The following is a 20,444-nucleotide window of genomic DNA, read 5'->3' as shown; positions in this document are numbered from 1 at the left end:
CTCTTTAAGAGTAACTGACCCTTTTACTCATTGTCAGTTATTTCAGGCTTAGATTTTGGCTCCATCCTTACCCATGTGCTAGTAATTTTGGAACCCTCAGTCTACGTCCTAGCTATTAAAGATTTTGAAGACCTTTTTTGCTGAATGCCCTAAAACTCTGTTAAACTCTTCCTGCCCAGGTGGTGTGCTGAAGGAGGCAAACTCATCTGCTGTGACTACTGCAACAACGCCTTCTGCAAGAAGTGCATTCTGCGCAACCTGGGCAGGAAGGAGCTGTCGGTCATCACGGACGAGAACTCAAAGTGGCACTGCTACGTCTGCAGGTCGGAGCCCCTCCAGGATCTGGTCTCCAAATGCCACCGTATCATGGAGAAACAAGAACTTGAGCAACTCAAGCAACGGAAACCGGATAAAACAGAGGAACGTGAGAGCAAGAGACACAAGAGCAAAGTGGTCAAAGAGCACAAAGCAGTTGTCAATGGAAAAGAACACATGGAAGGCTCAGGGACCATGACGTTTTCATACAAAAAACTGCAGGTACCCAAAGAACTCATAAAGAAAGCAAAAAAGCTTGTTGAAACCACAACTGGTCTCAACAACACATTCATCCAGTTCATACAGCAGGAGACCAAGGAGCAGGGAGATAAAGCTATCAGAAATCGGCATTTGAAAGCTTTCAAGGCCGTGCTCACCTGATTTGAAGAAAGCCCACAGTGCTTTGGAGGCGGCTCTGGAGCCTGAGTTCAGAAGCATGGAGTTGCAGAACGGTAACGAAGGGTGGCCTATTGTGAGAAGAACCCCTGCCATTGTGGCCCCTGTAGAAAAAGACCACATAGACACTGCGGCGGATGCAGCTGGTGCAGCTGTAGCGGATGCGGCAGATGTAGCTGCAGTGGATGCGGCAGATGCGGCAGATGCAGCTGATGCGGCGGGAGCAGTTGATGTAGCTGATGCACTTGATGAAGTTAACGCAGTTGACGAGGCTGACGCAGCTGACAAGCTGAACAAGGAGCAGCATAATGAGCAGGAGGTGGACAATGATCAAGTTTTAATTGAGACTGAAATGAAAGACAACCAAACAGAAACTGATGTAACCAAAAAGACAATTAAATCTGAAGTCTGTGACGATGACCTAGTGTCAACTGGCGAAATGTCTTTAGATCACGACATCATGTCTGTGCCACCCTCAGTTCCCGAGGAGCTTTTTCAGATGGTGGAGAGTCTTGCCGACTCCACCATGCTCTCACAGACTGACACAGTTTTGGCTACAGACACTGATGCGAGGTCAAACGGAAACTCAACAGAATCCCCACGCCCCCAGCCCAAGGTGAAGAACCTCATAGTCAAACTGACTCCCGTGCCGGTGGTGACGACGTGCGGGTCAAGATCCTTCAGGCACAAAAACAGAGAAAAAGATGGAGAGACGCAGAAAAAGCCTAAAGAAGAAAAATGCGAGGACGAGAAAGATGCGGCTGCAGATACAGTGGATGGGGCTGACAGCCCACCACCCAGCCGCCGCTCAAGTAGAGTGAAGACCACCCCCTTGAGGAAGCAGGCAGAGAATAAGGGCAAGGAAGAGTCGTCTGAGTCAGAGTCCGAGGAGGACAGCAAGGGCAAGGCCAAATCATCGAAGAAATCCAGTAACGCCAAAATAGAGGAGGGCAAGCAAAGCAAGGCTTCAGAGAAGAAGACCTCGGACTCTGACTCGGACGAAGTTCCTCACGCACTGCTAGAAAAAGCAGCCGAGAACCACAGCACAGATGAGGAGCAGGGAAGCAGGAGTGCTAAAAAGCGGTTATTCAAACTAAACAACACATCTGCACAAGAGACAGACAAAGCATCCAAACGTAAAAGGAAGTCTGAAAGCTCTGATTCAGACGTGCAGAACAAAAGTAAAAAGACTTCCAAGAAGAAGAAACAAAACAGCTCAGACTCCTCCAACTCTGACTCAGACCAGGAGAAGGAGAAGAAGAGTAAAGCGAGCCCAGCTAAGAGGAGATCTAGCCGTGTGAAGAAACAAGGTGAAGCAAAAGAAGAAGATGACAAAAAATCACCGGAGAGGAAGGCGGCGGAGCGGAAAAGGTCTTATGAAAAGAAGCGAAAGGGAAGAAGCTCCGTTGCAGCTTCCAGGTTACAGTCGTCCTCCAGCGAGGAAGAGGAGGAGGAGCAACAAGAGGCCGAAGATGGCTCCGGAGAGGACAGTGACGAGCAAAAAATCAAACCCATCGTGGAGGATAACATTATGGGAGGCAGTGGACCGTTCCATCAGTCCTCAGGTAATTTAGTCAAGCTGTAGTCTGTAGTGGCGCTCAGCACAGTGTAGCGAACTCAACTCCAAAGTTCATATGTTAAAGGAGTTGATCTCGTGTCTGCTTAGGTTAGCATAAACCTAGCCTGGCTCTGTCCAAAAGTAACACACTCTGCCTGCCAGCACCTCATATCTTGTTTGGTTAATCCACACAAAATCTGAAATGTAAAAAGTTTCTCTGTAGAAGGCAAAAGCAAATACTTCCCAAAATGTTGAACTGATCATTTAATAGCTCACGTGCCCTCCAGTAACTGTATCTGTGCTATTTTGTTGTGTAGGAGATGAAGTGGACGATAAAGAGGAAGTCTCTCGGGTTTGTGAAGATGATGACGATGATGATCCTGAAAACAGGTACAAACCTAAATAACCTCAAACTACAAAGACCATTTTGTCTCAGTCAAGAATTATTCATCTATATCATTCAAGGTTAGAAAGGAATTATGTCAGGAAGAGTTTAACCTGCTCTATTAGCTGGGGCCTGACAGCATAATTGACTCACTACAGTGCAGCTGCTTAGTCTGGTCCTCACTGAAGAATGTTGTGTTTTCATTACATACTTCAAAACATGTCTTTAGGCCAGGACATTTCGCTCCAGTTTATCCCAGTGAAATGTGTTTTTGCCCAGCAGTGCCCATAGCAATGTCACAGTATCAAGATATTTCTATAGGCTGCCTGTGTTTTCATCAGTCATCCATTAATAAGCCACAAGGAGAAACTGATATTGCAGTACTGTAATATTACAGTGGCAAACTGCTGTGTAGTGATAGCAAATTGCAGGAGCAGAAAAACACTTTTTTTGTGTCTGAAGGTAAATGATAAAATTTCAATTATAGTTATGTACAGTACAATCAGTTACTTGTTAATAAGATACATGATGTGTGAAAGGAATAATTTCAAATATAAATGTCTGTTGTTGAGCTTAAACATAAGTGTTTCCACTGACCATTGATTTATTTTGTTAAAATGATATGATGAACCCTTCTGTGTCTGTGTTGTTACTCCTCTTCTGAAGGATTGCAAAGAAAATGCTTCTCGCCCAAATAAAATCCAACTATTCTTCGGGAGCAGAGAGCTCCTCTGATAATGAAGGAGCAGATAAAGACGAGAAGTCCTCCAACAAAGGTAAAAAAGAGGATGACGATGAAGAGGAAGAAGAGCAGCAAGGTAAAATACATTAGCTAAATATAGTCTCTTTCTTTTAGATAAGCCTTTTCTTATTGTGTATTGTCTCAAATGATTTGTTCCTCTCCTTGAAGATGATTCAGAAGATTCAGGTTCCGATGTCGAAGTGAAGAAGCGTGGCCGACGCCACAAACTGCTTCGTCATAAACTCTCTTTGAGTGAGGGTGAATCAGGAGAGGAGAACACGTCCAGTAAAGAGAAGAACAAGGGGGACAAGAAGAAGTCCAGTCGCCAAGGTTCATTCAAATTTGTTTTTTTAATTTGTTCTGTGCGGCATGTCTAACAATATAGGTGCAAATATTCTGAACTCTATGAGACTGGCAAATGACCTTCGTTTCCTTGTCTGTTATTTGTCAGTGGACAGCGATGACTCTGCAGACTCAGACTTTGAGAAGTCAGAGTCCAGTGCAGAGTCGGGGATAAGCGAGGAGGTTAGTGAATCCGAAAATGACGGGAAGCGTCGAAAGACGAGGTGAGAAGAGAAAACTCGATTCAGTCAATCATGGTCATTTATTTCACAGGGATCCTCCTGCTCTTGCTTATACAGATTCTGCTTTGTTTCTAGAGCTGCGAAGAAAAAGGATGAGGAGCAACAGAGAAGTTACAAGCAGAAGAAGAAGCGACGCAGGATTAAAGTTCAGGATTCCTCTTCCAGCAATGAGAAGGTGTTTAAAATGCAGTACGCTTGATAGTGGCCTTGAACTGTCCCAAAGTTTCCTTTTTTTCATAGCAGGATTTGCCAGGTGGAGGAGATGGACCCCCGTAACGTTCACCAGTCAAGTCATGCATGACACATAAAATGTTATTTGAACTTACCCCTGGAGTGTGTTGTGAGGATTATTGAGGGCACAAATTAATCATAGGGTTGCACGGCTTCTGATCATAGGAAGTGAATTTTCTTTCCTAAGGGCTGAAGATCAGAGGGCTGAATTTAATGTTCATTTCCACAGAGTGGAGAGGAAGATGGCGAGGATCAAGATGGAGAGGGACGCAAAGGGCGCAAAAAGATCCGCAAAATCCTGAAGGACGACAAGCTGCGGACGGAGACGAGAGACGCTCTGAAAGAGGAGGAGGAGAGGAGGAAACGTATAGCTGAGAGGGAGGCACTCAGGGAGAAACTTCGAGAGGTAAAAAGAAAAAGAAAAGTCCTGCTGTTAATCTGAAGCACAGACGGTACGTTCAAAGCTCTGAGCTGGTAAATTCACTAGGGCTGGGTAATCTCCTGATAAAACGGCATGCAAGGTAAAAATGTTCAAGACCTCATTCAGTAGTGTGATACAATTTCAGGAATTTCTCCCAGGAAATAAGTTCTTAGCGGAGGTAATGCGGAGAGCTGTATCATGTAGATTAGAGCTGCAGCGATTAGTCTTTTGACAGAGCAACTAACTGCAACTATTACGATAATCAGTTAATTGCGTGAAAAGCCTCTTTTCATGCAGAAATGTCAACTCTGCTTACAGTTTCTTAAATGGGATGATTTGTTGCCTTTCTTTGTCTTATGTGTTAGTGAACAAATTATTTTTGGACAGTTAGATTTTTGACTCAAGGAGAGTTTGTAAAATATGTCGATTTTTTTTTCCGGTGCTTCTTGGTATTTTACAGGCGAAACATCAAATCGCAAATCATCAGAATAGACAATGAAAATAATGACTAGTTGCATCCTTAGTGTATATGGATAAGTCACAACCACTGTGACTCAGGGAGCCTGACAGCAGTCAAAGCTGCTGCTGATCTCACACAGTCTGTCAGATCAAATAGCTGTAGAATCTACTCCATGCTTTGATGCGTAGGTTCTGGACTTTAATGACTTATAGCAAAGTGTGAAAAACAGCAGGAGTGGCACAAGTCTGTGTGTTTGGAGTCTATTGTCTGAGATCTCCTGCTCAGTATGCGTGTGACAGCTGTGGATACGCTCGGTGTGACTAAAATGACAATATAATTAACTGTTGGGTTTTTACTGCATTTTTTAGAAGCAGAGTTAGAGCATGTTGGTGACTTCCCTCAAAGCGCACATACATGGTCATGTGTGTGCCAGTAGGAAGAATGAAGTGCATCATGTATTTGGATAGATTTTATGACAGAAGTCAACGGCAATTGGTCTTACTCAGCTTTCTTCACTTTATATCCAGATATAAACATATGTGGGCAGACAGATGAGCAGTATAATATATGACAGAGCTGAGTACACCCCTGGTCAGTATCACTAAAATGCTTCTCTTTGCCGGAGAGGTTTCGTTGTTCTACCGTCTACTTTAAAATACTCTCAGAGGTGTTTTATTGGATTATTGGGAAGTCAGGGGACATACAGTACTTGGCCAGACCATAGTTTTTTTACTTTTCACTTTCATCTTTGTTCTTTAAAAACCCATGTGTGGTTTTTGCATTGTGTTTGGTATATTTGTCATGTTGGGCAGTTCCTCTCTTGCCAAGTGTTTTTAGAGACTGGTAGTCCTCTTCTCATTCAGTACTTGGGTAGACTAACTTTAATTCATAGTGCCATCTATAAATGTCATCTCCCCTACACAGTCCCATATCAGCACACTCCCACCTTCATGCAGTCACTCTGGTGTAGTCTTGGCCAGGTCCACACCAAACGTGCTGGACTTCATTTGATTCAAACAAATTTATTTTGGTTTCATCTGACCACAGAGTGTACTGCCAATATTCATTAGGCTTCTTGAATCATTTAACATTTAGTGATATTGCACAGAGATGTACTCAGTTTTTTTGTATAATGTGGCTGGCAGTCAGTCCTACTAAGTGACGGTCTAAGCAATAATCCATTGAACACGTGGGCTCTGCTTTTTCTTAAAGTTTACACTATCACAGAAAATGTTGGAGACTCTGAGACATTTGAATCACAGTTAGATTTAAAATGAGTCAGTTTTGAAAGGAAGTCTGTTCTGTTTGTGTTCATTAGAAGAGATTAAATCATACACTTGTAGAAATAGGGGATATGATGAACTTGACGAAGCATCTGTGGAAATTTATCAGAAATTAGAACGAGCAAAGCTGGACTTTATGACACACTTGCAGTTGACACACTTGCAGTTGACACACTTGCAGTTGCACAACACTTGAAAGTTGTGAAATGTATTTTTCTTGCAGGTAATGTTTGATAGTCTTTGCTTTGAAACTGAATCTCACATATATTTCTTGTGGCTCACCTCCCTGCCTCTGATCCCTCTCCAGGTGATCGTGGTGGAGGAGTCTTCACAGGTGGCATGTCCCATCACCACCAAGCTGGTGCTGGATGAGGACGAAGAGACCAAGGAGCCGCTGCTGCAGGTGCACAGGAACCTCGTCACGAAGCTCAAACCTCACCAGGTTGACGGTAAGGATGAAGTGATTTCAGCCCCTAGGGACATTTGGGCTGAGCAGCAATATTACCCGAGACAAGCCTGTGTGTTTAAGAGCGAGATGCTCTGGACTAATCCTGGCCTCTATATACTTGTGTTTTTGTTTTAGGGGTGCAGTTCATGTGGGACTGCTGCTGTGAATCTGTGAAGAAAATCGAGAAATCTGCCGGCTCCGGCTGTATCCTCGCCCACTGTATGGGCCTGGGAAAAACTCTGCAGGTAAGGAGGAGAGAGCAGCATGCATTTCTGCGTGGGAATTACACTAAAGCTGCACAACATGAAACAAAGAAGGACAGACAATTCAATATGTATCCAGATACATGGACTTGTTATTTTAAATTGACAATCAAACAAAATGATTGCCTTAAAGGGCTGGCTTTGGGCATAGTGTTGACTCTTGGTGTACTTACACCTGCCCTGGTTATCTTGTACCTTGCCCGAGCACAATGGACTCCCTTCCCCACTCCCCTTCTGGCCTGTGCTCACACTGCGCCAGGGTTGGGCACAATTAGCATTCGCTCTAGATGCATACTGTCCGAGTCCAACTGAAGTGTGCCTGAGCCCACCTCTGCAAGCAGGTCCAGACACAGTACGCTGAACCCTGCCTGGGCACAGTGCAGAGCCATTACACTAGTTAAATGAACCAGGCTTAGTGGGTCAAACTTGGTCAGGTATGGTACACCTTGCCTAGTGTAAGTACACCCTTAAATTGAGTCCCAGGTTGACTACTTTTACTTTCAGTTACTGTCAGTCTAATGCTATTTTTTAGCTTTCCCAAACCGGCTGTATTACCTGTTACAAACATAAGAACTTAATTTGTTGTGTACTGTCAGGTGGAGCCTGTCAAACCCTGATGAGTGTATCAGTATCTGCAAAGCTGTGTGGTGTCACATTTATGTTTAACTGTAGTTCTCCTTTTGCCCTGTAGGTGGTGACATTCCTTCACACTTTGCTGCTTTGTGAGAAGCTCAGTTTCACTACTGCGTTGGTGGTTTGTCCCCTGAACACCGTCCTGAATTGGCTCAACGAGTTTGAGAAGTGGCAAGAAGGAATGAAGGATGAGGAGAGTTTAGAGGTTTGTAAAGTTCCACGTTGTTGACAGCAGTGTGGTATTTGTTTTTGTGTGTATTTGTTCTTCAGCACACCCCCTGATTCTGGACTTGTTTTTCTTTCCAAAGATGTCTACACAACTTACTGATATGTCATGTGTTCAACAGGTGACTGAGCTGGCTACAGTAAAGAGGCCTCAAGAGCGAGCGTACGCCCTCCAGCGATGGCATGAGACAGGCGGCGTTATGATCATCGGCTATGAGATGTACCGAAATCTGACGCAGGGCAGGAACATCAAGAGCAAGAAGCTCAAAGAAACCTTTAAGAAGACACTGGTAGATCCAGGTATGGTGCTGTGTAATTCTGCTATGTGTGTAAATTGCATTTTAAAGTAAACAAAATTAAAACCAGTCCTCCCCTTTCATATCAATCAATTCTGATTTGGGCCTTTTTCACTTTGTTGTGTCAAAAGTGATAATAATGTGTTTTTTTTTGGCAGAGTGGCCTCAGTCTGAACAGTCAAATCATATTAATGCAACTTTTAAATCACTCCATGATTTTGTTGATTATTCTTTGCTTGCCTGTTGGTCCATTGTACACAATATTGCCAGGAAGGGCGAAGGTGATGTTTTATTAATGCAAACCTCAAAGGGCAGATTGCAGCAAATCTTACTGCAAAGTTACACCTGATACTGTTATTTATGTATTGACACCTTATGTGGCATTTGTCAAATTAGTCTCTCTCACATGATCCCATCTGCATGAGCCTGTCAGTAGTAATTCTCTGTAAATGGATGTCTCCTCAGGAGTGAGATCTGTGAAGTGGTAAAAACGGTAGAAGTGTAAGATTTTCTCTTTTTTTTTTTTCCCCTCTCTCTCTCATTTGCACCAGGTCCAGACTTGGTGATCTGCGATGAAGGTCACATCCTGAAGAACGAGGCGTCTGCTGTGTCCAAAGCGATGAACTCTATCAAGACGAGGAGGAGGATTGTGCTGACTGGAACACCTCTGCAAAACAACCTTGTTGAATGTGAGACTGCCTGGATATGATCCTCAAGGAGAAAAAATATATATACCAAGATTTTTGTGGGGTTGTGGATGTATCTAAAACTTCTAATCTTTGTGTCTTTACCAGACCACTGCATGGTGAACTTCATTAAGGAAAACCTGCTTGGGTCAATCAAGGAGTTCAGGAACCGCTTCATTAACCCCATCCAGAACGGTCAGTGTGCCGACTCCACGCCGCACGATGTCCGGATCATGAAGAAGAGGGCTCACATCCTCTATGAGATGCTGGCTGGCTGTGTCCAGGTGAAAAAAAAAATGGCTAAAAAAATCGCTTCAGTTTCTTTTTAACCACATCCTCTTTGTCTCCTAAGCAAATGATTTATTTCTGCTCCCCACAGAGGAAGGATTACACAGCACTCACCAAGTTCCTGCCTCCAAAACATGAATATGTGTTGTCCGTTAGAGTGACTCCACTCCAGTGTAAACTCTACAGATACTACCTGGAGCACTTCACAGGTGAGAACCACACTCTGATGAAGGCTTTTTTGAGTTCTTTTTGGGTGTTAGGAGCAGCAGAGCCTCCAGGGGCTGCTAGCTGGGCTCTTCTAGAATCAGGTCCAATTGCCCAGATAGGGATTTAGCCTAGTCTTAGACTAAATCAAAATTCAATTTAAAAATCCACCAGAAAATGTGTAGTTTAGGACCAGGCTAAATCATACTGCAGGAGTCTTGTTTCTCTTAAAGTGCTCTCTTGACTGGATGTCATTTTACTCAGACAAGGTTTTTAGTCCTTTCTGGTCTCTCACTTTTTCATGCTGTATTGTTAAGTCGTTTAGTGGACTTTTCTCTCTGAATGTGGCCCAGGACGTGTGTACGTGTGTGTGTGTGTGTGTGTGTGTGTGTGTGTGTGTGTGTGTGTGTGTGTGCGTGCGCACGCGCCTGTGTGTGTGTGTGTGTGTGTGTGTGTGTGTGTGTAAGAGTGGCAGCTGGCAGAGTGCCGCAGGCAGGGTTTAAGCCCAGTTTCCCACGTCTCCCTAATGAAGAGCTCTGGGAGAGAGGGAACAGAGGGTGGGGGGTAAGGGGGGGGGCATAAAGGAAAGGGAAAGAAATTTTGAGGCAGGAGGGGCCAGAGGTTTTACACCAAAAGCGAAAACAAAGAACAGGAGAGCTGGTATGTAAGAAGAGGAGTGATTGGGGGTGGAGGGGTGGAGTAGGCTTGGTGGTATGTGCTGTAGCTCATTAGGCTGGGTTGTCCACAGGGCACAGTGCTGATGTTGTGACTGTGGCCCTGGACCTCCGCAGTGGTGTCTGTGGACCCAAGACAACCAGTCAGTCCACGGGGGGTGGCCACAAATGTTCCCTCCTTTTGCCGCTGCTTATGTAAAACCCGCCATAACCTCTGACCCCCCGGGGTCAGTGCAGGTACAATGTTAACATTGCAGCAGCTGCCCCTCACTTAAATCATGAAATTGCTGATAGAACAGATCAGAGGATGGACGTCGTAGATGGAACATTTCTGTCAAAAGAGCAGCTGACACTCGGTGCTTGGTTTGATTTGTTTTGTGTGAATCTGTCTTACTTCAGTTTGTCCACAGTCAGGTGGTTAGGGGTAAAGATCAAGGCTTCAGTTTTGTTGCACTACGTTTTCCATACTCATCAGTATGTATGAGGAGATTGAGGGCACGCTGTCAAGTACATAATGCAAACACACATCCATCTTCCTCCTCACACTCTTTCCCTTGTGTGCAGGTTTGGGGAATGCTTTGGAGGGGGGCCGAGGCCGTTCGGGGACCAAACTCTTTCAGGATTTCCAGATGCTCAGCAGAATCTGGACCCATCCCTGGTGCCTTCAGCTGGACTACATCAGTAAAGAAAACAGGGTAGGGCTGTGGAAGACGAGACTAAACCACACTAAACACTAACTCAAAAACTTGGGAATACATTAGCACAAATCACACACACACTGCGGGGAAAACAATAGAAACGTAGTGCTGACAGGTCATGCACTGGGGGAGAACAACACTCGTATCGCCACTGCGGCAGAATTTTTCCCTTATGCATCATTTCTGCTACCCACCATCCAGCTCGCAGTGTTTGCTTGACCTATATCACCGCACAGTCGAGCTTCACACAAGTGCACTCTCTCGCAGGGTTTCTTCGATGAGGACAGCATGGAGGAGTTCATCGCCTCCGAAACGGAAGAATCCTCGATGAGCCTGACCTCCGAGGACGAGAAGATGAAAAAGTAAAATCTGATTCACTGTTTGTACATTTAAGCAGAGATGACCTCATTTAACTGCCCTTCTCTAGCGCATCTGTTACTCTTGCTGACCCCGTCTCTTCCACTGTTCCTCCTCCCTAATAGGAAAAAGAAGCAAGGGAAGGGGAAAAAGAAGGGATCTGATGACTCGGACAGTGATGATGTGGAGGTCATCAAGGAGTGGAACACCAGCTCTCGGGGCAGAAACGGAGAGGGCAGGAACAGAGCAGAGTCTGTCGATGAACGTAAGTCCAGTGTATTTTGCTACATATTAAAAGACCATTATGACCAAAGCTGTATGTGTGGGACCTTCCTGTGTGAAACAAGTAATCCCATTCACTGTCCGCCTCACAGAAGCCAGACTGAATAATACAAGCTCAACTTTTGTTCCTAGACTTTCTGAAAAAGATCTACTTAGAGATGATTAAGCCTGAAAGCCAGAGGTCTGGAACAGATTTTGGACTGAGGGGACTAGTTTCAGATGACAACAATAGGCAGTGTAATGTTTACATTTTGAGCTAAGTACTCTATTTAGGTTTGTGGTTCTGACTGGTAAAAGGTGATTCATTTGGCTGGAAAGCATTAATTAACACCCCCTAACCCAAGTAAATGGCTTTTGAGCTGACTGTGCAATGATTTAGAGGTCACTTTATTACAGATGTCATAATATTATTACATTGATAATGTAACTCTAAAAGACAGTAAGCATAAGGAACTTGTTTGAGCATATAAACATGAAAAACATAATAAGAAGGAAATATAAAATGACATTCCTGCATTGGTATCTAACATCTGCACATACTGCAGCTGCAGTGTAGGAGAAACACATGTATTAGTGAACCTCAGTATTGGAAACTTGATGTCTTTGTTGGAGCTTGTTGTTCCGAGACTTCATCGACAGCATGAGGACTAATCTGTAACTTAATTTGTCACAAACAGCTCGGCCCTCTGGCTCAGCACCAGGGAGTCCCACTGCTGACTGGCACAAGGAGTTTGTCACCGAAGCCGACGCTGAGATCCTGGAGCACTCTGGGAAGATGGTGCTCCTCTTTGATATCCTGCGCATGGCAGAGGAAGTGGACGACAAAGTGTAAGTGTGTCTGTATTGTTTTTTTTTTTTCTGTCATGCAGTTGGTTTTCAGAGTGACTGGAAAGTGCTTGGAGTAATCGATGTGTAGCTGTGGTAAAGTGATACTAGTGTTAACTTCTGTTCTTGTGCGTCCTCAGGTTGGTGTTCAGTCAGTCTCTCATCTCTCTGGACCTGATTGAGGATTTCCTTGAGCTGGCTTGCAGAGCTAAAGATGAGGACAAAGTCTCTCCGTACAAAGGTGTGTTTTTCAGTCTCACACATCCTTTTTTATTCAAGAACTTTTCACTGTACACCTTACTTCACTGAATTGTCCTCTACTTGCCTATGGTCATCTTTGAAAGGCTGCTCTTGGTTTCATGATGTGCTAAAATCACCAAGCAATGTTTAATATTATAAGCCAGCTACTGACTTATGGAGCTTGAGCAGCCCAGTCCCGAGGTTCATTTTTGTGGTTTTACACTGTGTGCGATTTCAAAAAACATTAACAAAGCTTCGCGGAAGGCTGAAGTATTTTCATATGGAGATGCATGTTTCACACTCGTAAGACGGCCCACATGCAACATGTATTCTTGTAATCGCTGGTTTGCTTATTACCCTTAAACACACACAGACACACACATACAGCGCCGCTGGTGTAAGGTCATGTTCCTAATTAAACTTCAGCAGCTGTTTTTACTTTCATTTTGAAAATGATTAGACCTTGACTTTTTATTCCACAAAAAAATGTTTGCTCAAGGGTTTGTAATTTGTAATGAAAAGATCACAGTGCCGTAATTGGAAACATACTGAAATGTTGGTTATGAAGGCTGGTAGGGGGGTCGGCCATCTTGAAGGCTAAACACGGCTGGCCTCTAACCAACACAGCCATCTATCTGCTGTCTGCTAATACCCAAACTAAGTCCTTTTGACAAGGAAAAGGCGTAGTTGATGGAGACACGTGTGTTTTTGAAGGCTTTGAGGAGCATATATGGTGATGTTGAACAGTCAAAGTGGATTTCGTAACTGTAATGTGTTTGTAAAGGTGAAGGCAAGTGGTTCAGAAACATTGACTACTATCGCCTGGATGGCTCCACCAACGCCACTACCAGAAAGAAGTGGGCTGAGGAGTTTAACGACACCAGTAACGTAAGGTAATGTGCCTCATTATATTAAACCGCACAGACCAATAATGAGACCAAACTTTTCAGACACTGAAACTATAAGAACAACGCTTATATTTAAATGGTAGCATAGTACATCTTGACAGCTGAACTCTCTCTCTCTCTCATACCTTCCCAGAGGTCGTTTGTTCCTCATCTCAACGCGAGCCGGCTCCCTTGGCATCAACCTGGTGGCAGCCAACAGGGTCATCATCTTCGATGCCTCCTGGAACCCCTCCTACGACGTCCAGAGTATCTTCAGAGTGTACCGCTTTGGGCAGGTTAAGACCGTCTATGTCTACAGGTTCCTTGCTCAGGTGAGCTTGGCAGGTTCTTTGGTTATATCTGCACTGCACACTGTTAGAGAGGCCACCAGCCATCAGATACGTAAAACATATAATCTGTGATCAGCCAAACTCCATCTCTGCTGCTTGAGTTTTATAGTTTTTTCAGAATGTCCATATCTGTAAACAGTTCAGTTGACAATGATTACCTCAAGTTTAATCCTGCACAGCCTCAATAAACTCACTTCTCATATCTGTTTAGATTGATAACCAATAAAACTGTGACAAAATTGTGCAGACTTGCAAATCTGATCTGTTTTCTCAAATCAGATCTTTACAAGAGAGCGGTGGCACTGTTATTTGCTAATGATGAGGTTGTGTGCTCAGACATCACATCATCAGACAAAAATGGCATTTCATATGGTTTTCTGCTGTCCAGACTTCCTAAAATCAATCTGGATACAATCTGGATATGCCAAAAAACGGATGTGGGTTGGCAGACAGAACAAGGCCCAAAACATCTACTGGTGCATTTGCACTGAATCTCAGTGGCCTCAGTGACCTCGCTTGTAACACCAGTGATTGACAAATTAAAGCCCCCAAGTGTGTATATCAAGGACATTTAATGCTTAATAAGTAGAACTTGCAGTCGTTTTTCTTTTCTTGGCTTCCTGCTCATTTCATTCTCTTCTTTCAGGGCACTATGGAGGAGAAGATTTATGAGCGGCAGGTAACCAAACAGTCATTGTCATTCCGAGTGGTGGACCAGCAGCAGATTGAGAGGCACTTTACGATGAACGAGCTCGCCGAGCTCTACACCTTTGATCCAGACACGCTGGACGACCCCTCAGAGAAGAAAAGCAAGAAAGCCACACCCATGCTCCCTAAGGTGATCTTTGCATATGTGTTTACCATTTATGTACTCAGATTGGTAAAATATGTTTTGATGCTAGACTACGCAACTTTTTAGGAATTAAATTTAGGATAAATCAGACGTGTAATTGGTCTTTGACGAACCACTGACTGAGATTTCATGGTTCTCTTTAGACTGATCTCCAAAGGAAATGCAGAAAAGCAAGCTGAAACCCATTAACAGTAGTAAAATAGTCTTTTATCCTTCAACAAACATGGCACAGAATGCCATTTTAAATGCCAAGCTTGTTTTTCCAAACTTGTACCAAGTAGTTTGTTCTTTCTTTTGAAGTTTAGCACTTCAGTGTTATTTAGACACAATGCCAGCTTTTATCCTGCCTGGCCTTTCCGGGATCTTTGTGTTTCTTCTCGTTTCCTTTCATAATCCTGCGCTTGCCTCTTCTCTCCTTAATGCAGGTGCTGTGTCACTATTATGGCCCCCTGGGGTTTAATAAGAACACACATCCCTTACATGGGCCATCCAACCCAGCACAGCTGCACAGATTTGTCTGTTTACTGCTATTTACTAAATAGTCTTCTTATTGCAACATTGCCGCTGCACCGCTATAAACCTGCACTCCTCTTTTTTTGCTGTTTTCATTCATTCCTTGCTGTCTTTTACTTCTCTGCTGATCTTTGAATTACTCCCATCCTTTCCCGCTCCCTCCCCTTTTACAGTCTTGGGGTTTATTCAGATCATCTTAAGTGGTTTTACCTCTTTGTTTTGGTTTGACCTGGGTTACTCTGCAGACATCTGTAAACAGAATGGATGAAAGAAACGCTGTATATCTAACCCGGCTGCTCTTTCACTGGACAGTAAGAGGCCTTTGAGTGCACCTTGATGGGAAATCTGTTTTCCATTTACACTGTCAAAAGATCTTTATCGCTATTCCCTTCATGAGTATTAACAGGTAGGAGCACTGCGTGAATCCACTCAGCCGGCAGCTGATATCATTGCTCTCACCTTCTATATCCCTCTAAAGCGGCAGCAGCCTGCTTTGAGCGCGACAGAGCACAGTTGGAGATTTGAGGAGGAAAGATGTGTTCATTGAGCCGCGGCCTGTTAGATGTGTATGATCTTTAATGAGCCCAGTGACATTTATGTGACACAGTATTAAAGACGGAGAGGCTGACAAGCTCTTTAACAAGCTGACCTGTTTTGGCCAGGGGGTTAACTATGATGTGGCAGCGGGACTGCGGTATTACGGAAGGAATTTGCCGTCTGGAATGATGTGAAGATGAGTCAGACACCCTCCATCACTTTCAGCCAACAGCGCTCTGCACAGAAGGGAGAGAATGATTCGAGCCACAGCAGAAAGAGTTTTGTGCTTCGTCTCCTCAGCTCCTCACACTGGGAAGTGTTGTTTTCTCAGCCAGAGAGGGCATATTGCTTTGAAGCCCAGCAACAGAGGCTGGTGGTTGATATTTGTGCTCAAGAAGCAGAGTTGGACTTATTTTTGTCTCATCCCTCTTCTCCTGTAGAGGAGAAAACTCAATATCAAGTTGTGTTTTCTCTGTTATCACTCCAGCTACTTCCTCTCCTGTTAAGCTTATTTTTACATCCCGCTTATATCCTGCTGCTGTCATTACTGCGCCTCCCTCACCTCGTATCCTACCTTCATTTCCACTTCCCCCTCCACCTTGTCCGCGCTGATGTCCTCACTCTCTTCCCCCAGCCGTCTTCACGACCATCTGTTGCCCTGACTTGCCACTCTGCCTCCGAATGTTCAAAGCGAGCTCAGTAAAGTTGTTTTTCTTTTTCCTCCCTCTGGCCTCCCCTGCATGATGAAGGGTCATTATTTAAACCCCTCTCTTAAAGATGTCTCTCCGCTCTTCTGAGAAACTAATTGGAGACAAAGGAAGCAGGCTCACTTCCCGCTAATGACAAAGAAGGTCCTCGCATCCCAGACATGAGGTTTTGACTCCCCACCCACCTTTTACCCATTTCCTGTCCATCACATTTGTATCTTCCATCTACCACTTGCACAGAGGGGAGTGTGCATGGTTAGTTTGTGGACAGATTTTATAAATCTCTGCAGCGTTCCCCTGAAAATGTTCCTGCACTGTACACTGTCGGTCAAGCTGGCAGGCCGTGGGCGTACCTCACTGTATGTGCTCTCAGCAGGTGACGGCTGCAGTGGTCATTAGGCTCTGTCAGGTACACTGAAAGGCTGTGGGGAGGCTGGACTCCAACAGCAGTGTAGACAGGCGTAGACTGGGGCAATAAGCCACACCACATTTGTCTCATTAGGAATAGGAAGTCACTTTGACCTGAAAGGAAAATTCCTCCTTGAATCCTCTGTAGGCATTGTATATCATGATGATGATCAGCAACTTATTTTGTGATACGAGCGTTGTCATGTACCCACTCTCAGCCCTACCCCCCCACAGGCCTACTTCTACTTGGGTAAGCGGTTTCTCACACTTCCCAGAATGCTTTTTTGCCAGCTTTCAGAAACAGGCCTGAGCTTGTTGCAATGCAGGTGGAGAGAGCACTAATGACAGTAACAGCGAAACACCGAGTTGGTGCAGGTGAGGAAAAAGCGAGAGCCATGGGCCTCGTTTGCTGCGTTCAGTCTGTTGGGACTACTCTCTGTGGAGATAATGGTGACTCTGTCTCTTATATGATTTATCTCTGGATGGTTGTTGAAGCAGCATTGAAAAAGATGATTGTTCTGGCTGTGATGTTACGTTGTCGCTGTGCATGAATGGCTGAATAAGGAATCAGGAGATAATAAAATGGGCTTAGAAATGCACCACTTTATTACTTGTGAAGTAGTCGGATGATGACATGACAAGCTGGAGTTCATACCTATTTCTCGTGATTATTGCTCAGAAGTGTGGAGGATGACAGAAAAAATCAGGGTTTGAACTTCGCAAGCTTTCTTTTTTTTATACAAATATTTCTCTCACTTTTTATCTGAATCAGTTTCAGTGCAATTTGAACTGATCACCACCTCAATGCCTTTCCTCTCCCACACTCACTACAGCTCCACTGTCATACTCTGATGGACTCCTCATGAATCCTTCCTGACCTGGCCGTCCAGCTCCAGCTGGGCCTTATAGCGAGCTTTCGTAGAAATACAGCCCCCCACCCCCCCACCCCACTACAGCTAGCTGAGGCTTGTTGTTCTAGGAATGTGGTATGTTTATTGTCCTTGTTTAGCCCTTTGTGACATGCATGATTTTGTTTCTTTGTTAACTGACTGACAGCTAGATAAACCCTCTGACTTGTATGCAGGCCCTGGAGGGTGCAAAGACAATGTGGTCCTGAGGGCAGGGGTGGCCTCCTGATGTCAGGCACTGCGCCCATAGTTAAGTGCGTTTCTGCAGAGGAACTGTTTAGAGTGGGCCACTAGGGTTATGTGTATCATTTGTGTGCAGCTGGGGGAGAGAGAGTTTTGACAGGCTATGTTTAGATATTACAAATATCTCAGCCACTCGTGTTTCTCCTATCTCGACCCCCCTCTGTTGCTATGATTAACGCACCTGTGCGTTGAAAGTAGTTTCTGGCAGACACAGCCTCTTTAAATATGTGAAAAAACCTCCTGGATAACTCAAGAAACTAGTTGCTATAATTGGACAACTGACAATCTCTGTCACTTTCTCACTTAAAGGCTCGTTTTTCTCTTCATATTTTTCTCTTGTTCTCTCCGTCTGTACTATATCCGTCCAACCTTACGTCCTTTCATCTCGCCTCCTGCACATTGAATGCCTCCTGTGCTGTGTTTTGTTAAGTAGAGGTTTATTGTTGTGGCAATGACAGAAATAAAATAAAACAGTGACTGTAGAGGCGTAGTCAAAGCATTCTTAACAAAATAAGTGGCCGTTTAGGTACAGGAAATTGGGTTAACATGGTTGAGAATGTTCTCAGCTCAAGAAAGTATCTGATAATGCAGCCAAAAATTCTGCCTGCATACAACCCGCAGCTATTAATGCAAGCGAGTGTTTAATTGCATCAGGCCTTTTGCAGTTAAGCGTCACCTGAAGTCTGTTGGTAAAGTACGCATAGTCGCCTGTGCCAAGTTGTAAAGTCTACATGAGGCCCGCTTATGTCAACTCCCCAGTTTTCATCTTTGTGATGTGAGAGCTGCTGAGTTTGAAAACTGCTTTACATCATTTATGGACTGCTGGCAGGTTAGCCATTTTATAATATATACATGCACAAGATATTGGCTTAAGAAGGGCATAAATTCTTAGAATGGAAAGGCCTGGATGTATTGTTTGATTAGTTTACCAATTCTTACACTAAGTTGTTTTGCTCCACTCACCCTTTTTTCTTTGCCTTGTTTTACACTCAGCTGAAGCCAAGACATCCAGTGTAGAACTTGCTTTACATTTGCAGACCCTGTGTTGAATAAAAAAACACTCTGTGCACACAAGTGCTGTTGAGAATTAAGACAGCAGATTACCAGGCCCTCGCTGAGACTGAATCTGTTGAGATCATTCAGTCTAAAGTCTTGAGCTTGTCCTCAGACATGGCCTGCCTCCATTTTTACATCTGAACACATAAACACACACTCTCTGATGCCAAATGCCAAAATTCCTTTCTAGATTTCACGCTTTAGAAATACTCACCCTGTTCCCCATATTTCTTCTCAGAGGGGGGAAAAAAATACAAATCGAGTTGAGTGGGGTTAATTTACCTCTTTCTGTCTCCTGAGCATCTGCCCACCCAGCGTCTCTCGCTTTCTCTCTTCCCCCCTGCAGTAAAGCGATAGGCTTCACCATGCTGCTCCATAAGGATGACAATAGCCCAGGTCAGGTTACCTACGATCATTAGTGCTGGCTTGGGACACACACACACACACACGCTGCGCACAGCAGGATGGGAGATGGACCGGACCACCCTGGAGTCATTTCTTGTGGGGATTACTTAGGTATCCCAGAATGCACTGGGTTCCAGCAGGAGCGTCTGTACTGTCATTTGACCTGCAGCTCCACTGACCCATTACCCGGCCGACAGTCAGAAGTGCTCCTCTTTCATGCATTCGAATAAAACCTACACACATTTTGTACGTGCTCAACAAGATCCAGCTTTTTCCACACACTGCCTGCTCGATCGCTTTCTTTAGCAAGGCTCTGGCTCTCTCAGATGAGGGGAGCGACCTGGATGTTTTTCACCGTGTGAGAGTTTCTGTTTATACCAGCAAACAGGCAAGAAGCTGCCAACTCGTGTTGTGGACTTATGCCTGTTGGCTGTAGTTGTCATTGACTTAAAAATAATCCAACTCAGTCTGCCTTATTTAAGAGTCAACAGCGAGCAGTTCAGTGTACTGCAGGAGTTTACTTGTCCCTTTTTAAAACAATGGAAATCACTGATTTCATGATGCTGAAGATTTTTTCGTTTGTTTTTGCATTATAGTTGGAAGTACCTGCCATCATTCTCCTCTTTTAGACAGGACAACAGACCAGCTGCAAAGCAGAGGGGTGCAAATTTGTATGCTTTTTTTTTATTTTTTATGAGGAACTGTGATGGACAAATCAACTTGCTCGGATGAGCGTCTGAGTAGCCACTGGATAATCCTTATTGCAACCAATGAGTCAGATTTACAATTGGTCATACTATGCATGTTGTGTCTATACCCAGTGCCAACTAAGTCCCTGTGCTGGTATCTACCGTGGCCTTCATTTGACCTTGCGCTCACCTATTTTGGCAGAACAAACCATGGTGGATGCCTTTTATCCGAGTCAGGCCAACAGGCTCTCCTGCGCTTTTATGTCCTAATTAGAGAGCAAAGCAGCAGCTGAATCGCTGGCTGTGCCTCTGCTCCAAAACGTCTGGTCGTGCAGGGGTGGCCTGGTTTTGTCCTGATTGAGTGTGATGGCTGTGAAACATAAACATGTGTCAA

General features: G+C 44.4%; 1 protein-coding gene across 1 annotated transcript in view; it reads left to right on the top strand.

Moving 5' to 3' along the window:
• The window catches only part of atrx (ATRX chromatin remodeler), a 30,382-nt gene that overhangs the window by 3,152 nt on the left and 6,786 nt on the right, over positions 1–20,444 (top strand). Inside the window, 23 exon segments of the mRNA XM_018675711.2 lie at positions 180–693; positions 695–2,276; positions 2,587–2,659; positions 3,321–3,472; positions 3,565–3,726; positions 3,848–3,962; positions 4,056–4,155; positions 4,441–4,617; positions 6,683–6,824; positions 6,959–7,068; positions 7,778–7,924; positions 8,067–8,244; positions 8,792–8,929; positions 9,035–9,210; positions 9,306–9,423; positions 10,657–10,787; positions 11,058–11,152; positions 11,273–11,412; positions 12,107–12,257; positions 12,395–12,495; positions 13,279–13,387; positions 13,536–13,713; positions 14,378–14,569. Of these exon segments, the coding sequence (XP_018531227.1) occupies positions 180–693; positions 695–2,276; positions 2,587–2,659; positions 3,321–3,472; positions 3,565–3,726; positions 3,848–3,962; positions 4,056–4,155; positions 4,441–4,617; positions 6,683–6,824; positions 6,959–7,068; positions 7,778–7,924; positions 8,067–8,244; positions 8,792–8,929; positions 9,035–9,210; positions 9,306–9,423; positions 10,657–10,787; positions 11,058–11,152; positions 11,273–11,412; positions 12,107–12,257; positions 12,395–12,495; positions 13,279–13,387; positions 13,536–13,713; positions 14,378–14,569 (4,981 nt within the window).

This window comes from Lates calcarifer, linkage group LG8, assembly GCF_001640805.2.
Source record: "Lates calcarifer isolate ASB-BC8 linkage group LG8, TLL_Latcal_v3, whole genome shotgun sequence".
In the NCBI taxonomy this organism is placed as follows: Eukaryota; Metazoa; Chordata; class Actinopteri; family Centropomidae; genus Lates; species Lates calcarifer.
The sequence above is the reverse complement of the archived record's forward strand: the minus strand, read 5'-3'. Positions and strand labels throughout refer to the sequence as shown.